The 27,776-nt window shown below is 41.0% G+C and overlaps 1 protein-coding gene across 4 annotated transcripts in view; it reads right to left on the reverse strand.

Annotated features, from left to right (window-relative positions):
- The window catches only part of pde1b (phosphodiesterase 1B), a 178,587-nt gene that overhangs the window by 8,536 nt on the left and 142,275 nt on the right, over nucleotides 1–27,776 (reverse strand). For all 4 annotated transcript variants that reach the window (XM_062971065.1, XM_016995783.2, XM_008116423.3 and 1 more), the window contains exons 3-13: nucleotides 18,903–19,016; nucleotides 17,510–17,692; nucleotides 17,201–17,267; nucleotides 15,525–15,641; nucleotides 12,919–13,059; nucleotides 10,616–10,716; nucleotides 8,772–8,897; nucleotides 6,430–6,531; nucleotides 4,753–4,873; nucleotides 3,419–3,500; nucleotides 3,095–3,212 (exon numbers count right to left, since the gene is read on the reverse strand). In XM_062971065.1, the coding sequence (XP_062827135.1) occupies nucleotides 3,095–3,212; nucleotides 3,419–3,500; nucleotides 4,753–4,873; nucleotides 6,430–6,531; nucleotides 8,772–8,897; nucleotides 10,616–10,716; nucleotides 12,919–13,059; nucleotides 15,525–15,641; nucleotides 17,201–17,267; nucleotides 17,510–17,692; nucleotides 18,903–19,016 (1,272 nt within the window). The remainder of the gene's footprint in view (nucleotides 1–3,094; nucleotides 3,213–3,418; nucleotides 3,501–4,752; nucleotides 4,874–6,429; nucleotides 6,532–8,771; nucleotides 8,898–10,615; nucleotides 10,717–12,918; nucleotides 13,060–15,524; nucleotides 15,642–17,200; nucleotides 17,268–17,509; nucleotides 17,693–18,902; nucleotides 19,017–27,776) is intronic.

Genomic DNA, 27,776 nt, shown 5'->3' on the forward strand with positions numbered 1-27,776 from the left:
ACACAGTTTTCTAAAAATGTCCTTGTCTGAATTATGTCAGTGTCTGAATTAGGGAAAGACCCTGTTTTTTTGTTTTACTTTTGTGTTAAGCAGTGCACAGGGATCTGCAGCCTATTTTAAAATTACCACTCCTGGCAAGTCCGGGTGCTGCAAAAACCAGCCTTGGGTGCTCTCACGGGTTGCCCCAAGGCCTAACTTTGTCCATCCCTGCTTTGAAGCTTCTTGCTTTGTAGGCAGAAAGCCTTGGGATTACTATTAAGTTAAGCAGAAGGATCTCTTTAAAGTATTGATGCCTGAATTAATATTAGTCAGGTCCAGGCTTAATCATGTTTAAAGTAGAATTACTGAAATCAGTGGGAGTTGAAATCAGTGGGACACAGAAAATCACAACTACTTTGTCCTATCAAAAGAGTTACGGTATCTCCCTCCCACCCACCCACCCTTCTAATTGCTGTTTTGCACTGAAAGTTTAGAGTTGGGTTACTGTCAGTTTTCCGGTCTGTATGGCCATGTTCCAGAAGCATTCTTTCCTCACGTTTCACCCACATCTATTGCAGGCATCCTCAAAGGTTGTAAGGTGTGTTGGAAACTAGGCAAATGGAGTTTATATATCAGTGGAATGTTTAGGGTAGGAGAAAGAACTTTTGTCTGTTTGAGGCAAGTGTGAATGTTACAGTTGACCACCTTGATTAGCACTGAATGGCCTTGCAGCTTCAAAGCCTGGCTGTTTCCTGCATGGGGGGAATCCTTTGTTGGAAGGTGTTAGCGGTCCCTGATTGTTTCCTGTTTAGAGTTCTTTCAAAAGGTTTCCTTCTCAAGCTGGGAGGGGGAAAGTATCTTAGCTGTTTGTTTACTTTAACTGCAATTGCACTATCAAGTCTAACAAGAAAACATCCCATTAAATCTAGTGAATGGTGCAGCTTAAACAGTGATCATAGTAGCTGGGAGAGAGGGCTGGGAGAGAGGGGGGGATTGTAGGATACTTCTTTAGTAAGTAGGTGTTCTCTTGGGGATCCCCAAGCAAGGGACGGAGAACACAACCTCCATGCTGAGCCACACCAAGGCAATTTTCATCTACAAAAGGAAGCATTTAGGTGAAGCTTGCTTTTGCTGCTTGCTATGCGGCTCAGCATTTGTCTCCAGGGAGCTCAGGTAGACAGAAGCTCTGACAGAGTTGGCACCTTGAAAGGTTCCATTTGATCTCACAGGCTGATAGAAAACCTCTTCGGTCCTCACATCCATCCTTGACAAGCGGACAATGTGTGCAGTCAAGAAAGGCCCAAATTTCCCCAGGAGACAGGGAGCCCATTGCCCCAAAGGCAATTGCCTTATTTCCTTCCAAAGAGACATAAACAAACACACACCCCACATAGCATTTATTGGTACCACTGGGTACATGCGTACCACTAAGTGCTCTGGGGCAGAATAGGCTGCCTCAGGAAACAGACTTTTTCTGTTATAATAATTAGTCTAACTTGTCAGGAGGGGAGCATTGGTTGTTCTGTTTCAGGCAGCAAAAATTCCTGAAGCTGATTCCCATGCCAGGTCTTCACCCAAAGATGAAATAGTCTTGTCTTCATGTGAGCAATCCCCACAAGCAAAAATCAAATACGGTAGCTTCATGAGGAGAAGGCTAGAAGAAAGGCTTCTATATGGAAACCCCTGTGAGGTCTCTTTCCATGAGAACTCCATTGGCAGAGATTAGCCTGATCTAACTTTGCCTTCCAGTAACAAATCACACCGCTCTGCATTTCCCTCAGCAATGAAGAACATTAGGACAGTCGTTCTCAACCTGTGGGCCCCCAGATGTTTTGGCCTTCGGCTCCCAGAAATCCTAACAGCTGGTAAACTGGCTGGGATTTCTGGGAGCAGTATTCCAAAACACCTGGGGACCCACAGGTTAAGAACCACTGCATTAGGACATGTAGTCTGCTGCAGTAACAACCCACCCTACATTCTGCCCTGGCTGATCTTTGGCATGCTAATCAATGAATGGGCAACTTTCCATGATTAGAGGAGTATAATAGAAATCTTGGAAAGCTACCCACTCTGCAACCATAACAGAAAAGAAATATTCTAAATCTCCAGCAGGGCATTTTTGCTATTTTTAAGGTTCTCCTGAGTGTTTTTTTAAAAACCCAACAGGAACAGTTCTAGATCAATTCTCATTTTTTAAAATTTCTGTGCTCCCCACATTCCTTAGTGATGTGGTCCCCGAACCGAGTGCTCCAGGGATTTTGGGCTTCACTTCCCAAAGCTCAACTCGCATACCCAACAATCAGGAATTCTGGGAAATAAAGTCTAAAACATCTGAGAGAAAAAAGTTTGGAAATTGGTGCCTTAGAGGGAGTGTTGAATCATTTTTTGGAAAAAAAATGGGGAAAGCTCAATAAAAGATATGGAGGCTTCACGTGGTCTTCAGTCACTACTTTGCCCACCCAAAGCGTTGACTCTATTTTGGATATAGGGTTCAGCATCTTAAACATAGAATCTGTTCCAAGTTTCAGTCTGATTTTTAAAGGAGCTGTTCAAGATGCCGAACCCTATTCTCTAAATAGGATCAATACTTTGAACAGTTTATTAAAACAAGTACAGTAGGCCCTTGGTTTATGCTCGGGTTTGGTTCCAGAACCCCCATGGATTCCAAAATATGTGGATATTCATATTGTTGCCAGCTGCAACAAATCACTCTGACTAAGAGGTCATGAGTTCGAGGCCAGCCCATGCCTGCGTCTTGTCTCTGTCTCTGTTCTATGTTATGGCATTTAATGTTTGCCTTTATGTGTGCAATGTGATCCGCCCTGAGTCCCCTTCGGGGTGAGAAGGGCGGAATATAAATGCTGTAAATAAATAAATAAATATAGTAATGTAGTAAAATGTATCCCTTGGGTAAAATAGGCAAATGAAGGTTTACTTTTTTGGATTTTTCAAAATATATTTCCAAGACAGGGCTAGTTGAATCCGTGGATGCAGAATCTGTGGATGTGAAGAGCCAACTCTACTGAAACCTGGCATGGATTCACATACCCATCCATTTTCGTGTGAGCCACCAGCCACCCCTTCATCCTTCTTTCCTGCCCCTCCCTATGTAAACCTGCTCTGCTGGGTGGAAGTTTTGTTCTTGGAGCCTTCTTCCACCAAGGGGATGACCATCTTCTCAGCCACGTCTGTCAGCACTTGAAAAGTAGGCTCCACAATGAAATCAATGAAGCCTGTGGAAGACAAGGGGCATTAGCAATAAGAGCCAGGAACATCTCCATTTCCACAAGAATCTTGGAGTGAAAGGGCTTTGGATAAAAATATAGGAGAAGGAAGATAATGGGGACAGAGAACATGCCCCTATTGGCACCCTTTTATAGAAGGAACAGGCAGCCAAGCAGAGCCTATCAAACACCAGTCTGGATTTTATGCCACTTACCGATCTGTGACTGGGCCACCAACGTGGAGGTGCGATCACACAGTGGGGAGAAGGGCAACCCCAGCTCAGCCTCCTTGTCACCCTATAGGAACCAAGGGCAACATCAGAGAATAAGTTCTGGAATTGGAGCAACCAATGGGACGTAGGGTCAAATGCTGCTATTTTATAGTTATTCTGACACAAACATTTCCTGCGCAATGCTGAACAGGATCTGGATCCTAAAATGTGGCTCTGAGATACTAAGAAAGATCATGGCTGGAATCGTGCTACTGAGCACAGATTATAATATTCCAGGGGATTGCAGCATCCCAGTGTTGTGGAATCCCAGGAATTCCATTCTCTAAGAAGGAAATTTCTAGTTTGAGTGACAGACTATCTCACCATCAAGCAGCTCTATTTATCAAGAAGTTTTCTTGAATGTTTACATGGAATCTCCTTCCTTATCATTTGAATCCACTGGGTGAGAGATAAAACCAAGGGCATTTTCTGCTAGAGTGCATCATTAGGACTTGAAATCTGACATATCATTTGTCCTGATGTATCACTTGAATAGAGTGCATCATTAGGACTCTAAGTCTGACATGTCATTTGTCCTAATGTATCATTTGAATAATACTGTCATTCAGAGCTTTCCAAACATTTCATGTTGGTCACACCCCTTTTTAGACATGCATCATTTCATGACACAGTTATTCAGTTTTACTAGCAAACCAGAGATTAAACTCACTCTTTATAAGAGATACAGACACATACACAAATGGTGATAACAAAATATATGGAGACACAATATATCTCATGAAAATCTTTCATTTATATATTTTTTAAAATTATGACATATTGTTTATTTTACATAAACTTAGAGGTGTTTACAAACTAATGTGTTATGACACACAATTTGGAAAGCTCAGCTGTATTCTTTCTAATTCTCTGTGTATGTGTACATAGTTTTCTTTCCTACAACATTAAGGTATCTTCCCCCAATATGATACTGGCCAGATCTGTTTTATAAACTGTAATCTAGCACACCTTTAAGAAAACAGATTGGGAAACACTCTCATAGGAATAATTTGCAAGAAGCATTTGGAGCTTTCAGTTTTAAAATGTGTGTGCCTCATGCTGAGAACAGAAGCAAATAATATGCATCTGTCAAAAACTTCCCTTTCAAAACACTGTGGAAGGAGAGTAAGATTAGGGAGAAACCTTTTGTAACTGAAACTGAAGACGACAGGCAGGCATCCCCTTTGAAGATAATGTCATGAGTGTTTATTTAAAACCCAAATGTTCAAAAGCCTCAGTCAAAACAGACTGCAGAACACAGAGGTGCTGAGGCATACCTGCCGGAAAAATTCTTCCATGAGGGCTTTGGTCCATCGGGAGTGCACTGTCCATTGTTTAGTGGGGTGGCTGATGTCCGCTGCATGCAGCAACAGGGAGAGAGCTTTTGACTTGTCAATCCTGGAAACAAAGCATCACAGAAATAGCAAGAATGAGATTCGAGGTCTCCTAACCGAGTATAGAACCAAAACCCAAAGCAGGGTTAGTGAACAAGAGAGCCTGTCTCAGTCACTTCTGTGGAAAATTTTGGATTTTGGCATATTTTAGATTTTCAATTAAGGAATGTTCAACCTGTGTATGATTAGTCCAGAACAGTGGTTCTTCAACTCCCAGAAATCCTAAAAGCTGGTAAACTGTCTGGGATTTCTGGGAGTTATATGCCAAAACACCTGGAGACCCACAGGTTGAGAACCACTGGTCCAGAAGGGTGTTTTTTTTTCCAGAAATCCCTAATAATCACAGTATTTCCTTTTCAGTGCTCACAAACTGACTCTTTGACTCTCTGTTCCAGAAACTTTCCTGGTATTGACCTCAAGCTAATTGACTGTTAATTCCTCAGGTTCTCTTTGCTCCCATTTTGAAACGTGAGACAATACTTGTCCTACTCAAATCTGCAAGAATCTCTCCTGTTTTTCAACATTTCTCAAAGATTATCGACAGAGGTCCTGAGATTCGATGTGAAAGTTTCTTTAGTACCATTCATCTGGCCCTGAATACCTGATTTCATGTAGAGTAATTATGTATTCCTGTAATAGGTCTTCACCTATTTGGTGCTGCAGTCCTTTACAGCATTATCTGTTCTATTATCAGGTTGATATTGTTTTGTTTTTGGAAGAAAACTGACAAAGCCCGAGGCTGTGGCGCAGACAGGAGAGCAATGAATCACTGACCAGGAGGTCATAAGTTCGAGGCCCGCTCGGAGCTATGTTTGTTGTTTGTCTTTGTCCTATGTTAAAAAGGCATTGAATGTTTGCCTGATGTGTGTAATGTGATCCGCCCTGAGTCCCCTTCGGGGTGAGAAGGGCAGAATATAAATGCTGTAAATAAATAAATAAAATAAAGTATATTCTGAAGAGCACCATCTTTTCTGTCTCCATTAGAACTCCAACAAGTTTACTAAATTATCCTTGATGTGGTGGTCAGCCCTTCCACATTTGCTGAGGTTAGGAGCATAAAACACATGTAAAAATGAAAAACTAATAAAAATTAAAAAAAATCCTGACGGAACGTATCTCTAGGGATCTCTAGGTTCTCCAGTACAATTCTGTGGTCAACTCCAGACAGAGTTTGACCATAAAACTGAACTGGAAAACCTAAAGATTCCTAAGATTTCCTGGGTTCTCCATCATTACGCCATCATTCCATTCCAGTGGAAGCTGATCATAGAATTTCACTGGAGGACACTAAGCTTCTGGAGATAACATTTTAATCAAACCCATGGATAATTAAATCCACAAAAAGTCAACCCCACAAAGGTGGAGGGGCAACTGTACAGGGTAGCCTGTTTTGAGTCTTTTAAGAGGTTGCCAAACTCAAGTATGATAATAGATAATAGATTTCTTCATCAGTTATGAAAGCTAAATTCAACAGTCAATCCAGTGAGCTCCTATATGTACTACTTGGTCCTCCGCCTCAAGCAGCTCTTGGATGGCTCCCCTCCATCTCCTGCTACTCACCTCTCCAGCTGTTGTAGAGAGGTTTTCATAGACTTGACTTGTTGGAAATGACAGGACATGTCGGTGGCCAGAACCATTTCAATCACAAGCGACCGGAGCTCCCTGTGCAACATAAGAGGTGAGAAAGTGACTCACATTCACTTGCAGACTCTTCTTGTCTATTTCAGCTTCTGCCTCAACCACATCTCTACACATGGTTTTTGGATATATTGAAAAGGGAAGTACATTTGCTGCATTCCTACCAAGGGCTATATCTAACTATCAAGGAAGCCTTTTCCAGCCTTCAAGGAATATGCTCTCTTTGAAAATGGCACACATAAATCAAAAAATGCCTGAAATTATCATGTTGTGGTTCCTAACTGCCTGTAATAATGACTACCATCTTCCACATTGCCTCCATGAAGGTTTCTGAGAGCATCAAATAATGGTAAAGTCACATACGATGGCATACTTTGACACATTGTATGTCTGATGATCCTATACCTTCCAACTGACTGTTTTGCTGCAGGAGGAAGCCTTTATAACTACAGTTTTCCCAGCAAGACCTCAAGAAGTGGAATATGTTTAACAGAGGGTGTCTGCCAAGTTCTATCCCACTTTTCTCTTTTGTCAGTTCTGCGGATGAATGGATTCAACATAGCAGCGATCATCACTGCAGTTCTTAAGCTCAGAGTATCTCAGCCTGGAGAGGAGTTCTGCAGAATTCAAAAGCTTGCTTCTACTTTATCTCAAGGCACAATAAAAAACAATGGAGCATTATGAGATAGGGACTCCGAGCTAAACTGGTCAAATAATAATGTATCCTTAATGGAAATGATTTTTTTAAATGATGGTAGTGTGAAAGTCATAGTCCACATGCAAAACCACTCTCAAGGAACTAGTCTGACTTCACTTTGACTTAAGATTTGCAAAGTTTTGATTGTCTTACAATTCCTTCTTTTGGAAACACAGTGTTGGCAATCACGATGTGAGTAAGGGATGTCACAACCATGTGTTGGAAATATGAAGTTACTAGGGTTGCCAGTCAGGAGTAGCCTAGACTTCAGGGCCAAAATCTGTGCTTGGGTGGTGTTAGATAGCTGCTGTTGATATCACTTCACAATACACATAGCAACCATAATTGCTTAGAGCTTGTCATTTAAATAATGACTCCTGACTCTAAAAATGCGAAAATATTTCTTTGATTGAGAAGTAAGTTTTCCAACCTCTACAATGAACAGAAGAAATGCATACCCTCCTCTGTTATTAACATCACTACTTTTAAGAATATAGAGTCTGAATCGGAAGGTTGTTGGTTAACCAGTGTATGCATGTCAGAGTTTAAATAAAATTAATTAATTAATGACCTCAGTTCAAACTGAAAGGCATTTATTAGGATAAGGTAAAGGTTTTCCCCTGACGTTAAGTCCAGTCGTGACAGACTCTGGGGGTTGCTGCTGATCTCCATTTCTAAGCCCAAGAGCGGACGTTGTCCGTAGACACCTCCAAGGTCATGTGGCTGGCATGACTGCATGCAGTGCCGTTACCTTCCTGCCAGAGCGGTACCTATTGATCTACTCACATTTGCATCTTTTCAAACTGCTAGGTTGGCAGGAGTTGGGGCTAACAGCGGGTGCTCTTTCCGCTCCCGGGATTTGAACCTGGCACCTTTTGGTCCGCAAGTTCAGCAGCTCAGTGCTTTAACGCACTGTGCCACCAGGATAGATAAGGATAAATTGTGACACTCTGGATGTTGCTCTCATCAGCCAAAACAGCCATTACTAAATCTTAAGGATGATAGTAGCTATAATCCAATAACACTGGAGGACCACAAGTCTCTGCCCTGTACTAGAGTGTAAATGCCCCCAAATGTAGTAGGGCTTTCTTCCAAACAATTTATCACAAACAGGTTTGCATAAGACCCCCAATTCATAAACACTTTGCCTGACTTTCCTCTAAGATCGAGAACTACATAAACAACCCCATCTCCCCATCCCAGGAGCCTCCGGTGGCCTAGGGGATAAAAGCCTTGTGACTTGAAGGTTGGGTTGCTGACCTGAAGGCTGCCAGGTTTGAATCCCACCCGGGGAGAGTGCGGATGAGCTCCCTCTATCAGCTCCAGCTCCATGCAGGGACATGAGAGAAGCTTCCCACAAGGATGGTAAAACATCAAAACATCCGGGCATCCCCTGGGCAACGTCCTTGCAGACGGCCAATTCTCACTCCAGAAGCAACTCCAGTTGCTCCTGACACACAAAAAAAAATATCTCCCCATCCCAAGGGGAAGTCTTCCTCAGCTAAGATGAGCCCTGTGCTTCCTTTATGGTTAGGATCAGAAGACGGGGGTGAAGGAGAAGCCTCACATGAATTCATCCTTGCTCAGGTTGACAAGGACGTTCATCTCATCATCTTGCATCATGCGGAAGACGGCACTGATATGGTGGTTCTCTAGCACTGAACGGTCATTGTACAAAATGGCCGTATCAGACCTGAAAGAGAAGTTGGAAGCAAAAGAATTTAAAGCCAGCAAAGACATGCCCTCACAATCTTGTTTTAGGGACCGAGTGAATCTACCAATGTTTTATTGCTGCCCACACCATCCATATGTACGACAAAGTTCAAGTATACAATTATATTAACCCAAATATAATGGCAAGAATGGACAAACTTATGTGGATTTGGTGCTACCTACATGGCTGATTTTTGTACACTTCTTACCTTGATAATGTGTATTCCACAACTCTTTTACAACTTCTCTAATCCCCAGAGTACAACTCTTGTTAAGAAATACCACAGGTAGTCTGTCCCAAATTGGCACATATTTTAGACTATAGATTCAATATTCTTTTATTACTATCCACAAAGGTTTTCTGTATTCATAAGATGTCACACAAAATGTCCTCAGACATTTTGGCCAGTAGCTCTTCCTTAGCAAGTGATAAACCTTCTATATTAATAGACATAATCATTAGCAGTGATCTTGATAAAGACCTTTGGTGTTCATCCATTTGTGGAGGAAAAACACACTTCTTATTTAAAATATTTAAAAGCAATGCTCTTGGGTTTGGAAAGATTAGCCATTTACAAGAAACATTACCTAAAAGAATCTTCCACCTTGTGTGACTGTGAGCAGACAACTGCACACCTATATGCTTGTCCGCAGTGTCCTGCCTCATGTATAGAGGAAGAATTGTTTGAGGCTACAGACAATGTGATCCCTGTTGCCCGTTTTTGGTCAAAAGATACTTAGCTGCTTGTGCTCTTTCTATTTTTATCAGTTTTATACTAATTTATGCAATGCTTTTGATACAAAAGAAAGAAAGAAATCAGTGAAGGTTGAGTATGGCAAGGTCCTTTCGATAAGACACAGAACTAAATTTTTCCCCAAAAAAATCAGGCTTTGAGAACATTTCCACATATTTGTCCATACAGCTGTTTCAGAGTGATAGCAGTTCTAAGAGGTCTTAAAAAGAGATCTTCTCCAGTATCTACTATTTTAACAGAATATGAGAGGAATTAAACATGGGCCTTTTGCATACAAAGCATATGCTCTGACATCAAGCTCTGGTGTCTCTGAAATACAGTCTTCCAAGTGATTTGGACTGCAACTACCAACTGCCCTAGCAAGCATAGGCAATGGTGAGAATGCTGGGGCTTGCTATCTACCAACACTTTGAACATCCCTGCTCTATAAATAATATGTGTTGTCCCTTTGGGCACTCATACATATCTAATTATTCATAGTGCCTCATAATCTACTCCTAAGATATCAATAATAATAATAATAATAATAATAATAATAATAATAATAATAATAATAATAACAACAACTTTATTTTTATACCCCGCCCCATCTCCCCGAAGGGACTCGGGGCGGCTTACATGGGGCCTAGCCCGATACGACAATCAATATCAATAGCACAACTATAAAACAATTATACCAGTAAAACATCAATAGCAATAAAACAATCGTTAAAATCAGCAAAAAGCATACCAAAAACATACAATATCAAAACAGGAGACTAATTCATAAAATCCAGAACAGAATGTGCCGGTAGAAATGGACAATAAAGTGCAAAATAGCATTGGCAACATCTCAGAAAAGGGGGCTATTATAAAATGGGCAGATGGATCAGTCCAACATCTAATTAGGTGTCAAAGGCCTTCTGGAAGAGCCAGGTTTTTAAACTACGAAAGGAGTACTCACTTGGTCTGGATGTGGAAACTGTTGGTGGTACCCGTGTGCTCGTAGTCATGAATTGCAGCTGCAAAGACCATGGCCAAGATCTCAATCTCTGTCAGGCAGTGCTGTGGAGAAAGGCAAGGATAGAAAATACTGTCAGGCGACCTATTGGGAGGTACCCATTCCTTTTGCTACCAACATGAATGCCATTAGTGTTGTCAAGTGAAAATTAGAAAAGGGTTTCTATACATTTCATGGTTATGTAAAAGAAGGAATTTTGCCAGGTGGTAGTTACCATGCAACAATGCTTGCTGGAATTCCTTTTTCTATGCAACCAGTAGAGGTACAAGTAGTGCTTTTAATCTTAAATTCAATACAGGGAAGTAGGGGTGGGACTGCTGGTTCTGCAGCCATTTGAACGGATCCTCACTGTTTTCACATCTCTGCTTGTACTACCAGTCACAGAAGCACTAACTCCGAAACTTCATTTGCAGAAGTAATCAGAGTCAGTCCTACTGTAGGGTGGAGCAAGGTTGCAGCATTAGGTAGACGGTTGTGAAATATATGTTGTTTAATATGGTATTATTATGCAGTTTTTAATTGCTACGAATGAGAGGTGCTTGTAGGGTTCTTTGACTCTTGTGCCAAAATAACAGAGTAATCTTCCCCTTGACTTCAGAGGTGAAGACACTGTTCCTCTCTTTGCTTTGAGCAGGAGAATGTCTTGGGCTGGCTATGGAAGCTATTATTCTTTGAGCCAAAAGTCTTCACCTGCTTTACTTCCAGAAGATTAGAGGAAAATGTTATAATGGATGGAGTAATATCTATCTGCCCTACTTAATAACTTTGTCCTCTCGTGTGCAAATCTTCTGTGCTATTGGACAATATCATGTCTTATCACTGGATCAACACTAGAAGTATAAATAACTTTGCTGCACCCTACAGACACTAAAGATTTACCAGGGCACACACTTTTTTGAAGGAGAGAGCCCTTCATCAGACAAGTGCAAAGTCCTTTCTGCTTTTGATGAATTGGGCTCTGACTCACCAAAACTTAATGTCACAGTGAGTAAAGCCTGTTATACAGAGTCTACAACTCCCTTGTCACAATGGTTCCATTCCTTTTTTAGGCACAATTTAAAATGCTGATGATACCCCTATGAAATACAACTTTTAAAACCCTGCATGGGTCATTTGAAAGACAGTTGTTCTCTCAAAGTCTGTCCAAATTTTATTTTATTTTCTAAGTTTTCTACACATTGAAACCACACATATCAAACACAATATACTAAAACCACAGTTCATACTTACATAGGGCCTACAAAAATTGTAGCAGAACAGGGGTATGTGAAAGTGTGTCCAAGTTTTAAGGACTTCAGAGAAAAAGGCATATACCCATTCTACTGTCATTAAAAAAAAAACTCTTGAGGAAAATACAAATGAGAGAGCCGTCTTGCTGGTTGCTCCCAATGGATTGGTGGAACTCTCTGTCAAGTGATGCCAAAGCAACTGCTTATCTTCTGATAACCACAAAGTACATTTTTATCCAGTCGTTTAGCTGAAACCCCACAGCCATTCACATGTTAGGAGATTTATTTGCCAAATGGGTTCATGAAATAGCTGCTTAGAGTACAGAGGCTCTATCAGAACCAACAAATGAGAACAAGAGGTAGAGTGGGAGATAGTAAGATAAGCATAACTTTATTGAAATGTGTTGTCGAAGGCTTTCATGGCCAGAATCACTGGGTTGCTGTGAGTTTTCTGGGCTGTATGGCCATGTTTCAGAAACATGGCCATATAGTCCGGAAAACTCACAGCAACCCATTTAATGAAATGTTGACTATGACAACTTTTCCGAAACCTGTCATGATGCAAAACCAAGAGAGGCCACAAGATGTCACTCTGTTGTTCACAGATATAATTGATCATAGACGGTATTGGTTATTCCTTTTTCCAAGAGTTTTTCCCCCCAAAGAGTTCCAGGAAAGATGATTCAGACACCGAAATGATGTCTAGAATCCTGTTGGTTAGTAGTAACTAATATAGACTGATGGATTTAATTATTGCATGGTAAATCAATATATAAGTAAAACCCATTGAGTCCATGGGTCTACACTAAGAACAACTAATTATAGGATTTATGTCTGGGACTTAGGATATTCATATGAACTGCTTCTGTTTACTTGAAAAAAAGTTCAAAGACCCTTACATTAATGATTCAGATTTCTGTCATAGCTTTCTATCCTCCACAGATCTCAAAAACAAAAACAAAAATATTCTCAACAGTGGGCTGACTGGACTCGCACTATTCCCCGTTGTGACCTTACCACCATGCCAGTGCGGAGCAGGAAGCAGTGTACAGTCTGAGTAACATCAGCAGCGTGTATCTGGTTGTGGTAAGGGTTCTTGTATTTCCCATAGCCAGCCTCCAGTGCATCCAGGAAGGTCATAAGATATGCTGTGGGGATCTGCAAGAAGACAATGTGGCATTAGACTAGTTCTGAACCAGAGTTAAATATATATGATGGCTTCTTGCACTATAGGCCAGGCTGTGGCACAGGCTGGTTAGCAGCCAGCTGCAACAAATCACTCTGACCAAGAGGTCATGAGTTCGAGGCCAGCCCATGCCTGCGTCTGTCTCTGTCTCTGTTCTATGTTATGGCATTGAATGTTTGCCTTATATGTGTGCAATGTGATCCGCCCTGAGTCCCCTTCGGGGTGAGAAGGGCGGAATATAAATACTGTAAGTAAATAAATAAATAAACAAACAAACAAACAAACAAATAAATATATGAGACCTCTGGCCCATCGAGCTCAATGCCAAACAGACAGACTTCATGTTTTCCAAACAGAAAGAGATGTTTCTGAGCATTAACAGGAGATGTCAGGGAATCATAGACAATAAACATTTACTCCAACCCCCTATTGTACAGGAATACATAATACTATATAACAAACGTTGAAACACTTTTTGTTCCTGGTTTGAAGGTCTTATTTCCTGTTTAATTGTGTGGTACTTACTGTGAAATTAAGTACTTTCATTTTTGTGGCTGCCACAAACTATGTTGAATTGGTTGACATTCTGTGAGATATTCATTGAAAAACTATTGCAAAATGTGCTGCAGGAAATCCCGCAAAAACACGTTTTTTCAGTTTAATAAACCTTTTCCATGTTTTTTTTTATGATAGAACCAATTAGGAAATGACATTTATAAACCAGGAATAAGAATTACATTACATAGTGCAAAGTACTCCTGGAAGATGGCCATCCAGCATGTTTAAAAACCTCCAGAGAAGGAGATCTACTTTCCAAGTTAGCATATTCTATTGTCAGACAGTTCTTACCCTCAGGAAGCTCTTCCTAATATTCAAGTGGAATCTCTTCTACAGGGGTTTGAATCTTATGCTCTGTGTCTCTAGAGCAGGGGAAAACAAGCTTGCTCCATCTCTGGCTCCATCTACAGTGCCATATAAAATCCAGATTATCTGCTTTGAACTGGATTATGTGGCAGTGTAGCATCATATAATCCAGTTCAAACCAGATAACCTGGATTATCTACTTCGATTTTATATCTACTGAATTTTATGACAGTGTAGAAGAGGCCTCAATATGACATCCTTTCCAATGTTTAAACATGGCTCTTAAACTTGCACAGACCAAATATACCCAACTTTGGGGAGTCCCTTTGGGGATATGGTGACAGGATATAAGAATAAAGTTATTAACTTCCTGAGGTGCTTCCCACAGAGCTTGGCTTTGAGCTCTTTTGCCATTTTAGTAGCCCTCCTCTGGACATGCTTGCCAATATCCTTCATGAATTTTGAATGAAAGTGGGCATCAGAGGATCTAGCCATATTTTTGATCCTATGCAACTAACCACAGAGCCACAGATGGGGATCCACAGTCTAAGCGTTTCATCTTCAGCTTTCAAGTTGCATTCTCCTACTTTTCAATCCTATGCAGCCTTAGGGTTTTTCCAAACAAACAAACAAACCACCCTCAGCTTAGAACTGGGAGGTCCCAGGGTAGCCCTATTTCTCATTCCAACTATGTGTGATTTTATGTATTTATTTATTTATATCTTGCTTTCTTCTCCTAAAGGATACTCAAAGTGGCTAACAATGCTAAAAACAGTGATGCTTCTATTAACAATATCAGCCCACTTTCTCAGGTCTCCCCAGAAAATTAGTTATAGATGTAATCAATGAAAACTTCAAATGAAATTGGCATTTTATTTATTTATTTATTTATTTTATTTTATATACCGCTCTTCTCGCCCAGGGGGACCCAGAGCAGTCTTACATAATGGAAAGATTAATGCCACATATAATACAAAATACAGTAAAAACCAAGAATTGTAAAAACACACTTAAAAACCAATATCATATCCAATTAAAACAGTAAAACACTGTGTGACCGTTACAACAGGGCCAGTAGCATTGGGCCAAAAGTCAGAGCCAGTTTGTATTCCACTTCACATTAATCCAACGAATACATCAGCTTATATGTTAGAGATGTGCCTGAAAAGCCATTCCTTATATACAGTACAATGAGGGCATGACAATAAGATTCCCAGTCAGGCCATCTAAGATCTACTAAAGTCCTCCAGATCTCGGTGAATGATATCTTTAGTTTGCATCTGGCTATGGCAACATAGCCAGGCATTCCTCCCACACACTCTCTCTTTGTCACTCCACCAGCAACAGAATTGCTGTCACAGTGCAGTGGTAAACCGAATGCTCCCACTCTGCAAGACTAATGGCTTAGGGAGGGAAGGGCTTTGCTAGCTCTTCAGTATGTCATAGTGATTCATTGTTGCAGGCTGTTGAGAGAATGCCAATCTTTTGAATAACCCAAAAAAGACATAGGCAGGTGTATTATGGATGTCTCACTAAATATACCAGCAATAGGATACCAACCATCATTTCTTACCTTAAAACGGCTGTTGAGATTGTGGCGGGTGAGCAGTTCAAAGACAATTGTGCGCAAGGCATGATCCTCACTCACTTTATTCAGCGAAAAGACATCAAAAAACCAGAGGTCAAGAGTCTACCCAAGACAAGAAAACAAACAGAAGTCCACATTTGGCCATTACCATCAAGGAAGGAGAGTGGTCCACAATGACCAGACATTGCCCCCCCCCAAAAAAAAAGTAGTATAAGTCTTGTGACACCTTAAACAACAACACAGTATCTTTTTCAGAAGCTTCTGTGTACTCCAGTCTACTTTATGAGGTGCATGATGTGGACATCTCTGCACAAATGTTTATGCTAAACAATACTTGCTAGTCATTAATGTGTCATAAGAGTCTTGTTGGCTTTGCTGCAACAGTTGTTGAGAGGTGTTGGCAGTTGTTTTTCCCAGCTCATCAAACTTTATAGCCCTGCTACTCACCCTGCCATTATTTCTCGAATTAATCCCTTTTTGGATTAGGTTTCTGGGCCTCAGGCTGATTCACAATTATGGCAGGTAGACTGTCATATGCCCAGAATTAGAAGAATGCATTAATACCCATAGAGAATGAATGGAAAACAGAATGAGTTAGCAGAAATGGATAGATTATCCATTTTGATTAGAGAAAAATCACTAGAAGCTTTTTAAAAGATTGGAAACCTTTTGTAGACTGTTTAAAGGAACAAAAAATGAATTCATAACTCCTGATTATGAGAATTAATAGGATATATGATAACTTTCAGAAAGGTATTACATAATGTATAGAGTGGGACAGTGCCATTATATTATATTATTATTGCTCTTGAAATAAAAATTGGAAGCTACCATATTTTTTCTTATCTTTTTCTATCCAATTATTTTATCTCTTTTTTCTTCTCTACTCTTTTTTAGTTTGTACTTTTGTGTGAATTTTTAGTGTCAGGTAAAGCTCTAATAAAAATACAAAAATAAAGTGGAATTAGAGTGCAAAAACAGGGCTTTTGGGAAATATATACCTACATTTCTTCACTCTGGAAAATTGGCCCATACAGCAGAGAATGAGTTGAGGGCACAGACAACTCATTTTTAAGAACAACCCAAAACAACAACTCCTTAGAGGCCTAATTGGTGCCTATGCTAACTTCATTTTTGCACCTAGTTAAAATGCATCATTTTTAAACAAAGCCTTTGGGAGCGAGTTTTTGAACATATCTGCCCTAGTATATGGTTTTAAACTGTTTTAATGTATTTCACTTGTTCAGTTCTGTAACATGCATCAGACTGTTTTAAAGCTTTAGTACTCTAAATTATTTTATAACCGTTTACTAAAATATTGCCCTGACAGCAAGTGATATAGAGTGGGATATAAATATTTTAATGAATGAAAATAATAAATATAACCCTTCAGAAAATCTGGAAAGACAATAAAGGGTCCTTGCAAGGAGAGAAAATAGAGCTCAGGATGCAAATCTAGATTCATCCACTTGGGATTGAATATGATCTCAACAAGTAAGAACACGTATACTTTGTAATTTGGGGATTATGCGGTTCTTCTGTTGTTGTTGGACCAAAATTACCAGTGGTCCTAACCATCAATAGTAAAGAATGGAAGATCCCATCATTTCCAATCAGGCTGTAAGCTAAGAACCACTTTCACTCTCCAGAAGTTTTGTTACCTTCAGGCAGTTGATGACTGACTGAGAATAATTGGGTCCCACAGCCGTATACGTCCGACGGAACATCCTGCAATGTAGATAACAACTAGTTAGGATGTTTTGAGAAATTTAGATTACCTGCCCATGGTGACACCTCCTTGATCCCCATGGACAGATTGCAACCAACCTTCTTAAAGCTGGATATAAGCAGCCTCCCAGGAGCTAATGCGAAAATTACTGCTAAGATTACAAAGAGACCTAGAGAGAGCTGCACATGAAATCCTTCACTACAATCCATAGTCATCCCAAGGAAGAGAGTGAGATCCTGACCTTTCCACAAAGATGCCAGCTTGGACGGCATGGACGATGCTGCGGAACTTGGGCTTCTCCTCAGAGCGGCGTCCCTTGGCACGGGTCTGCTGGGTGAAAGTAGAGGCCAACCAGTCCCGCACCTCCGAGGGGACCGCGTCTGACTTGATCTCCTGCAGCTCATCTTCCGTGTCCAGAATCTGCCTGGAACAGGAATAGAACCACAAAGAGGAAAAAGACAGACAAGAAAAATGTCAGTGCGAGAAATACCGAAAATGAATGCAATAATTTCACAGACCTGAAAAAGTAAAAGCTTTTTTAAAAGAAATATATGCTGGTTTTTATAAGAAAATTTCATTCTAAATCCAAAAATGACCTCAGATTTGCTCTCTCATGTGTGATTTTTGTTGTGGTAATCTCTGAGCGGTTAGACTCAATTTAACCCTCTCTGGGGGAGATTCCACCAAAATCAGCAGAGTAGCAAAAGCAAAGCTTTCAAATGCAGCAGTTACTTACACGGGGCAAGCAAAGAGAAGCCTTTGACCATTTAGGATTGCAATAGACTGCAGAGTCTCAATAAAAGTTCAAAAGTATTTATTTAGGTAAAAAGAACTCCATTGTAGATAGAAAGGCTTGGGAGATGTCTAGTCTACTCTAGACTGGTTTCTAAGGAAAAATAAGAAAGGAAAAATAACAAACTTCTAAATAGTCACATCCTGCCAGGAGGGATGGCAAGACGTATTGTTAGCTAGAAGAACAAAGGGAGAAGAGACTGAACCAAAATGGTTCCAACCTCATGGTCCAGTTTATTGGGGCCATAAAAGACATTCTGACCAACGGGAAGTTACTGTCCCTAGAGATTCACATTTCTACTAACTTCAAAGTAAGGGATGTGACGTACACAGGATAGAGTGAAACACAGTAAAGCCTGTCTAGGCATGCTTTGGAAACAGAGAAAGGATTCCCTCAATCTAACTCTATCATCTATCTAACTACATTTAGACTTGAGTAGTCCAGGGTGATTCCCAACCATTTTTTCACAACTTGATGTTTTCTTGTTATAATATATAATTGGATGAATTTAGTATTGAAACTCATGATGACATTTGTTGAGAATTGAGTGTGGTACAACTTTTTCTTTATGTTTTTCGTATTTAGCACTCAAAAATAAATTTGAAGCAGCTACAATGTTAAAAAAAGTTTCTCATCTTGCAAGTTCCTGTAAAAAAATTAATTTCTTTGTTATCTTTGAAGTTTTCCGATCTTCTTTTGAAAGACCATAGCAGTCTCCTCAAACTCTGCATCTCATGGTTACAGCAACATTCATGGTTACAGCAACACTTTTTTCTTGCATGCCTCCTTAACTGAGACTAGAGGCGATTCATAGCTTGCCACCCAAGGCACCTGGCCTCACCTGGTTTCATCAATGTATACTGCTTCCAACAACGAAGCAGTATATTCCAAATTCTTCTTCAACTCATCGATATTCACTTCTCCTGTCTCCAGTTGTTTCACCATGTAGCGCAACCTGCAAAACAAACAAACAAACAAACACATGGTGAGAATCAGTAAAGAGGTGGGGGCAGAATTTTGTGACATTGGCCAACCCAATCATATTAGAATTTTAAAAAGATTGCCTTCTCAGGCTACAACTCCCAAAACAGAATCTGGGAACGACAATCCAAAAAAAGAAACTTTTCCAAACCTGGTTTCCTCTGCAATTGAGCTAATAGAAAAATAGTGAACCCAGGCCATAATATTTATGATAGTAGGACTGTACAATCTAAAGACCATGCTGTGCATCTCATGACTTAAAGAGGCTCAATTGGTGCAAAATGCAAGATAGGGCCTTTTCTACAGCAACACCACAAATCTGGAATTCCATGACATAAGAAGCAAAATTGTATGCTCTGTTATTGTGCATGGTAGCAAAGGCTTTCTGTTCTGCCAGACTATTAATGTTGCTTACTCTGCTTCCAGCATATTAACTTTAGTTTGAGCACTCTACATTTGGCAAGCAGGCCAGTCTCTGCACCAGAGGAGAAATGGGCATACACCAGGCATTGGGAATAAACAAAAAAGGAGCTGCAGGACACTTCCGTCTTCCTGTCCATTCCAACTCTGACCTTCAAACAGCTGTCCTTGAACAACAAACAACTGCAAAAGAAGAATGGAAAAAGAAGCAGCAGAACTGGAATATCTCCACAAACTCAAATCCATTAAGAGTGGTTTGATCAGAGATGGTCATTTCCAGATCCACTACATTACCTTAGCCCCATGAGAGCCCCATTTGAGAGTTTTTCTGCAGTAACTCCCTCCACCATTCATCTGATTATCTCCTTCCATTGGCATTAGGCAACATCCTCACTCCTGTATTCATCCCCCCCCCCCCCACACACACACACACAATAACCATTTCAAAAACTGAATTAGTCAGCCCATCACCAAACCCACAAGTTTTGCATTTCTACTAGCTTTGCTCAACCACGCCTTGCTGTGGCTTATGGGAATCATTTGCTGGCCAGGTGGAATAGCAATGAATAGCCTTGCAGCCTCAAAGCCTGGCCATTTTCTGGAGTAGCTGGAGTAGAACCCTCAATCAAAGAGCCGCTGTGAAGCCTGGCTACTTCCTTTGTAGGGGAATCATTGTTTGGCCAGCTTGAATAGCACTGAATAGTCTTTAGGAGGGGCCTAAAGGCAGCGGGGGGGGGGGAGCTAAAGGGAGCAGAGCCTACCTTTCTAACTGGCAGCTAGGGGGAGAAAGGCTCTTCCTCATCCTCTGTAATTTGGACAATTTTTCTAGGTTCTTTTGTTTTGTTTGAAAGACATATTTTGGATGACTATGTCTTTTGTGGCCAAATTTGGTGTGATTTGGTTCAGTGGTTTAGTTGTTTACTCCATAGTAAAATGAACATTACATTTATATATATATAGATGGCAGCAGCAGCCCTAGGTTTTTTCACTATGTACGCAAACCTATGGCCGCCGAAATTACGCCCTCCCCCCAACTTACCGGCGGCGGCGACCATTGGGTCGCTCACCGCGGAACAAGGAAGTCCTTGCTATTCTCGCGAGATTTCGCAAGATTTCTGTGAGATCTTACAGAAATCTCATGAAATCTCGTGAGAATAGCAAGGACTTCCTTGTTCCGCGGCGAGCGACCCAATGGTTGCCGCCGCCTCCACCGCCGCAAAAGCGCCCAGCAAGGGCTGCGCCCGAAGCAGTGGCTTCAAGGGCCTCCATTACAAACCGGCCCTGATAGATGGCTATTCAAGCCTGCCTATAAAGATCTGTTATTCAGAGGTGCTTGAGTCCTTGCAACTAAGGAAGCAGAACTAGTCAGCAAAAGCCCAATACTAACATTCTTTCTGTTAGTCTTGAAGGCACTACAAAATCCCTTTGCACATTCACTTTAATGCCATTCCCATTAAAATGTGGGAGAGAGGCTTTTTTGTTACTGCGTTTCTTGGTTTTACATTAAGTTCAACTCTTCCATCAATTCTAACATTAAATTTTATTTTGCATCACCTTAGGCAGCAGGTAGGCAGAGAACATCATTTATAAAGGTATCAAATAAATGCATACATAACCAAGTAGCATTGTATATACACGCTGTAGGTGCAAATCTTTAAAATGTAATGGCCACTTCTGTGGGCAAAAACCAATTTCAAGAGAAAGAATTTCACTTAGGTAGAAAGGGGGCTGCAGAAGAAATTTAGTGTGGGCGAGGAATGAGACTAACACTACACATTTACCTGCCTCAAATAGCTCTGCCTAAAGAAATAGCCATTGTTATAGAAATTGCCCTGCAATCTGTTCTTCCTTCCCAAAGCTGACTCAGGCTGAACAGCTACATGTATATCTACACTGTAGAATTAATGTAGTCTGAAACCACTTTAACTGCTATGAGTCAATACTATGGAATCCTGGGAATTGTAGTTTGATGAGGTACTAGCACTCTTTGCCAGAGAATAACATGTAAAACAACTACAGTAGAGTCTCACTTATCCAACATAAATGGGCCGGCAGAACGTTGGATAAGTGAATATGTTGGATAATAAGGAGGGATTAAGGAAAAGCGTATTAAACATCAAATTAGGTTATGATTTTACAAATTAAGCACCAAAACATCATGTTATACAACAAATTTGACAGAAAAAGTAGTTCAATACGAAGTAGTGCTATGTAGTAATTACTGTATTTACGAATTTAGCACCAAAATATCACGATTTATTGAAAACATCGACTACAAAAATGTGTTGGATAATCCAGAATGTTGGATAAGCGAGTGTTGGATAAGTGAGACTCTACTGTACCATGATTCAATAGCATTGAGTCAAGACAGTTAAAGTAGTGTCAATGTGCTTTAATTCTACAGTGTAGATGCATTCCCAGTTAGTCACAGACTATGGCTGGATCTACACTGCCCAATATCCCAGGATCTGATCCCAGATTATCTGTTTCTCCCAGATTTTCTGGCATTGTAGACTCAAATAATCCAGTTCAAAGCAGATAATCTGGGTTCAGATTCTGGGACATAGGGCAGGTGTACAGCCAGCCTATGCAAATACTGAATCTGAAAAGCACTAGGAAAATTTGTGTTATCCAAAAGAGTCACACTAAACTTACAGTGGTTCTCAGCCTGTGGCCTTCAGCTCCCAGAAATCCTAACAGCTAGTAAACTGGCTGGGATTTCTGGGAGTTGTAGGCCCACAGATTGAGAACTGCACTAAAGCATGATAAGGAATCATGAAGCCTTCCGGACACCTTTAACTGAAACTCCCAGCAATCAGGTTAATGATGAGGAATACAGTATTGGGAGATGGAGTCCCACAACATCTGGAAGGAAGAAGAATTCCCAATTGATCCTAGGGATAAGAACGTTCACTTCTTCATCAGAAACACAGTGTTAGTTTAGTTGGAGGACAGAGGGATTATCAGCATCCAGGAAGGACTTTTTCACGAAGAATATCACATTCTCCTGAAGGAGAAATGGCAGAAGACATGTGAGGCAAAGCTATTTGAAGGCCAGTCTAGGGATAAAATTAGATATGATGCTAGACCAAATAGGTAGCAAACAAGGGGTCCACTTTCTTATTCCCAAACAAGCATGGGAATAGTCTCAAACAGGGCAACTATGCATGAGCTTAACAGCACCCCATATTCTTCTCGCAATTGATTCTCTCCATATAGACACAGAGAGACCTAAAAAAGAATATTCTTATACTGTGTTGTCGAAGGCTTTCATGGCCGGGATCACAGGGTTGTTGTATGTTTTCCAGTCTGCATGGCCATGTTCCAGAAGTATTCTCTCCTGACATTTCGCCCACATCTATGGCAGGCATCCTCAGAGGTTGTGAGGTATGGAGAAACTAAGCATTGAAGGTTAATATATATCTGTGGAAAGTCCAGGGTGTGAGAAGAACTCTATGTCAGTTGGAAAGCCAGTGTGAATGTTGCAGTTAATCATCTTAATTAGCATTGGAAATCTTCATCTCCTGGCTACTATATAGCCCCCAGGCAGAAATAGCCAGGAGATGAACCTTTCCAATGCTAATTAAGGTGATTAACTGCAACATTCACATTGTGATTTACCTCATAGAGCTTAGGGGTCTGAATGCTACCCTAACCCCATGGAGTAAAAACAGAGCAAGCATTTATAAAACCATTTATTATACAGATGCAATTTATACTTCCTTCCTGATTCCTACTCAAAGCTTCCACAATGACATTTTTCCTGCCCTCCTTTAAATCTTTTCAGTCTGATCTTAGCAACTTCTGCATTGCTCCATAGTCAACTGAGTGGGGAACAAAACTCTGAAAATTGAGCAAGCTTTCAAACTGGTATGAAATACATCTTTGCCTCGGTCTGACTAGAATAGCCCAAATCATATTTGGTTCCCATTCATCAATTTTTGTTGTTGATGTTTGGCACTGCTGTTCAAACAGAACGGAAAGCCAGTTGTCTAAGGCCCCATCTACGCTGCCATTATAATGCAGGTTGACTTGGATTATATGAAAGTGTAGACTCATAATCCAGTTTTTGTTTTTGTTTTTTCGTGTCAGGAGCAACCTGAGTTGCTTCTGGTGTGAGAGAATTGGCTGTCTGCAAGGACGTTGCCCAGGGGATGCCCGGATGTTTTGATGTTTTTTACCATCCTTGTGGGAGGCTTCTCTCATTACATGAGTCTACACTTAATGTAGTTCATTATATGGCAGTGTAGATGGGGCCTAAGACTTGGTAGGTGTGTGTCATCCCTGCTGCAATGTGCCTACCTGTCCTGCAGGGGGCACTCCTGCACTGAGAGCAAAAATTCAATGCAATGCATCTCTGGGCAGCTGTGAACACTGTTGCTAGTTAATAACAGGACATCAAGCTCTGCTGGATATTGAGTCTTTAATGATTCATTGCCAGGTAATCAGCCTTATTGGAATGCATGCAAGTCACAATGGAACAATGCCAGCGCTTCTTAAACCTGCTGAGGAACTGAATAGAAAGATCAACAAATGGACTGATCATCAAAGCTCAATTATCCTTTCATGACCAGAGAATTGCATGCTAATACACAGACACAAGAAACCCTGCGCTATCCAAATGGTGTTGGGTTCGAAATCCCATTTTGTTACATTAGCCAAGCCTGATGATAGTTAGAGTCCAATGATATCCAAATGGAAGCCAGTTTGTCTTCAGGGAAGCACAGGAGCACCACAAAAATGGGAACTCTCAAACTGAGTTTTTCAGCTTAGTACAAACAACTAAACAACTGAACTATAGGCAAAGCATGAGGAAGAACGGATCTGATTTTATGTTTGAAATGTATATTTTTAATTCAAAATGTATTTTAATAGTTTTAATTGTTTTATGTGCTGTTTTATAGTGGTTTGTATGGGCATCTAATTGTTGCCACTGTTGTAAGCCACCCTGAGTCCCTTCGGGTGAGAAGGGCGGGATATAAATGTGAGAAATAAATAAATAAACAACCCCAGTGGCACAGCGGATTTAACCGCTGAGTTGCTGAACTTGCTGAACGAAAGGCAAGTGGTTCGAATCCGGGGAGCAGGGTGAGCCCCTGCTGTTAGCCCCAGCTTCTGCCAACCTAGCAGTTCGAAAACATGTAAATGTGAGTAGATCAATAGATACCACTCCGGCGGGAAGGTAACGGCGCTCCACACAGTCATGCCAGCCACATGACCTTGGAGGCATCTACAGACAATGCCGGCTCTTTGACTGAGAAATGGAGATGAGCACCACACCCGAACTAGACTTAATGTCAGGCAAAAACCTTTACCTTTACCTACAAACAACAGTACAACTGTTAAATAACAATAACAATAATAATAATAATTTTTATTTATACCCCGCCACCAGAAACTCGGGGCAGCTCAAAAAAGCACTCCAGAGTGCTGCACATAAAATAAAAATACATAAGTGTAAAAACAGTAACAACAAAAAATCACAACCACAACGAATGCACATAACATTACATAATAAATTGTTAAAATTTATAAAACGCAGTAATGCCTGTGGAAAACTGTCTATCTTCAATTAAAGCATTAAAGCAGTGAATAATCAATCCTCGTATGTCCCCATTTCAGTCTACTCAAGGTCAAAGGCTTGAGGTTCTGATATCGTAGCACTACGTTTCACAACGGTGTGCAAGGGGCAGTGGGGAAACAGATATATCAAATATGATGGTATTCATGCCATATTTTTTTTATTTCATATAAACTTTTTGGAGACCAAGACACCGATCAAGATCCAGGTGACCTTTCGCCAGCACCTCATGATTCTGGAATTCCCTTTAGCAGTTTTCCTGGTCATGGCCCAACAACAATAGATCCAAGCACGCACCATCTCTGCTCCATAAACCTGGCTTTGCAAGAGACAACTGGACCCTGATACTAGGCCGCCTGTCCTTTGTGCAGCCACCTGGACATAATAGGAACATTAATCACCTGGCACTTCTGCCCTGATACCGGGAGGTCATGCCCCGTCTTCCCAAGATGTCATTTCCCAGGAAGGGATTCCATAATCCTATCACTTTAGACAATATCTTGGTATGGACTACAATGGACGTGGTCACCGCAGGTGTCCGACCTGCCTTAATGGGTCACAAATAACACAAAGGAACAATCCCACAAACATCGGGGACCTGATTTTATTTTATTTATTTATTGCAAGATTTATATCCCAGCCTTCTCACCCCCTAGGGAGCAGAGCCGGCCCTAGGTATTTTTCAAGTCTAAGCAAACAGAATTTTGCCCCCCCCCCCCCAACCAATCACTGAAAAATAAAAGCTTTGGATAAGCGAAAATGTTTGATAATAAAGAGGGACTATGGAAAAGCCTATTAAACATCAAATTACATTATGATTTTACAAATTAAGCACTAAAACATCATCTTTTACAACAAATCAACAGAAAAAACAGTTCAATATCTTGCGGAGGCAGGCCGCAGGAGACAGGATTTCCCTCGATGGCGCTCCCAACAAGATGGCGCCACAGGCAACTGCCTAGTTGGCCTGGTGGTTGAACCGCCTCTGCTAGGGAGGGACTCAGGGCGGCTTACAACCCAGTATAAACAAGTATATAAAACAATTACAATTACATTCAACAATAGTAATAATTAAAATTAATTAAGTTAAAACATCCATATAAATATATGATGGCCCCGCTTTGTTTGTCTTGAAAGAGAGACTGTTGATGTGCGTTTGTGTGCTGGGTGCTGTGTATTGGGAAAGTTTCTTGTAGTCTTGCTGCTGCCTGTTTCATGTTCGGCGTTGGACTCGGATCTGCAGTTTGGTCCTGAACCGGTTTGGCTATAGACGCTGCTTCTGGAGCAACGCTGTTTTGGATCCCTCCTACTTCGACCTTGGACTTTGGCTGACGAGCTTCTCTTCTTGCAACTCCCTTTGTTAACCATTTGTGTACTGTGCCTTTTTGTTTTGCCTTAGAGCGCTTTGTTTGACTTGTTACTCTTTGCAGTTACTCTGGATTACATTTCTGTTTACCTTTTGGACCAGGTCTGGTTTGGGTTTTTGAGTTTTGACCAGTGGAACTGCATTTAAGTATCCCTGCATCCTTTTCCTTTTGTTTCAATAAACTCTGTTTTGAAGTCACTTTTAAGTCTGGCCCTTTAAGGCGTCTGTGATTCCAACAGAGACAACGTAATCCTCTTGGAAACTTTTGTCCTACCAGTCATCCTGCCCCCCACCCCCCACCCCCCGGTCAGCCACTGGAGAGCAGAAATCTGCAGTTGAAGCAGGGAACACTTTCTGATTGGTTGGCAGGTGCCACAGTCCCGCCTCACAGAGGGAATATTTCCCAGCTAGTCGTGACATCAACATGGCTCCACCAATCAGCACAGAGCCGGCTTGGCTAGGCATGCGCTGAAAAGAGAAAAGATTCCATTGTATAAAAATGTATGCTTTTCCCTGTATCAGTCCTGTTGGCTTCTTTCTACGGCTTACTGCGAGCTGTCATCCTTTCCAGCTGGACTGAATAAAATACCTCGGTGGCTTCTTCTTCAACTGATAAGACTTCTTGATTAGGGAACTTTGGATTATAACTTCATCTCGACAAGCACGGATCCACAGGCAACCCGGTTCTCCACTTAACGGGTTTCAGTATCCGTGGTGGGGGTTTCGCTATCCGCAGTCCGGATCTCATTATCCGTGACTGCCCTAAATTGCTCAATTTCAGTATTAGTACAGGGAACTTTGCTGCGCCATGCAAATGCTGCAGAAGAGTAACAGAAATTTTGATACACAGAGCTGCCCTTTTCAGCAACTGCCCTATGTTTCTCCTAAGATGCTCTCCTGCCCTCAGAAACGAGAAAATATTAACCCACCCACACTCCCATTTTTCTTCTCTTACTGTGATGTCAGAGGCAATATATTGTTCTGGCTACTGGCTAACCTTTCCTTTGTTAAAGTGGATTGATATTTCAACAGCAAATGAGCACAGATGGTTGCACAAGGTTGTGAGTATCTTGAATATTCTTCAGAGCTACTTGTCAGAGCCATGTAGGAAAGATAAGATAAGAAATGCACACCAGAGAGAAGTTTTGTCTTGGGTTTCACTTACAAAATGCCACTACTATCAGCAAAGGAGCAAGGAAAGATGCAGAGCTCCTAACTGGTGAAACTGAACAAAATGTTGAGCCCAGGAATATAAAAATTGTTTTCACAGTAGATCCTTCTAATTCAATACTTCCAACTCTGGCTTTCAGAAGTGGCTCTCTAGAGCAATGGTTCTCAACCTGTGTGTCCCCAGGTGTTTTGGCCTA

Source organism: Anolis carolinensis, chromosome 2 (genome assembly GCF_035594765.1).
Source record: "Anolis carolinensis isolate JA03-04 chromosome 2, rAnoCar3.1.pri, whole genome shotgun sequence".
NCBI classification, from domain to species: domain Eukaryota; kingdom Metazoa; phylum Chordata; class Lepidosauria; order Squamata; family Dactyloidae; genus Anolis; species Anolis carolinensis.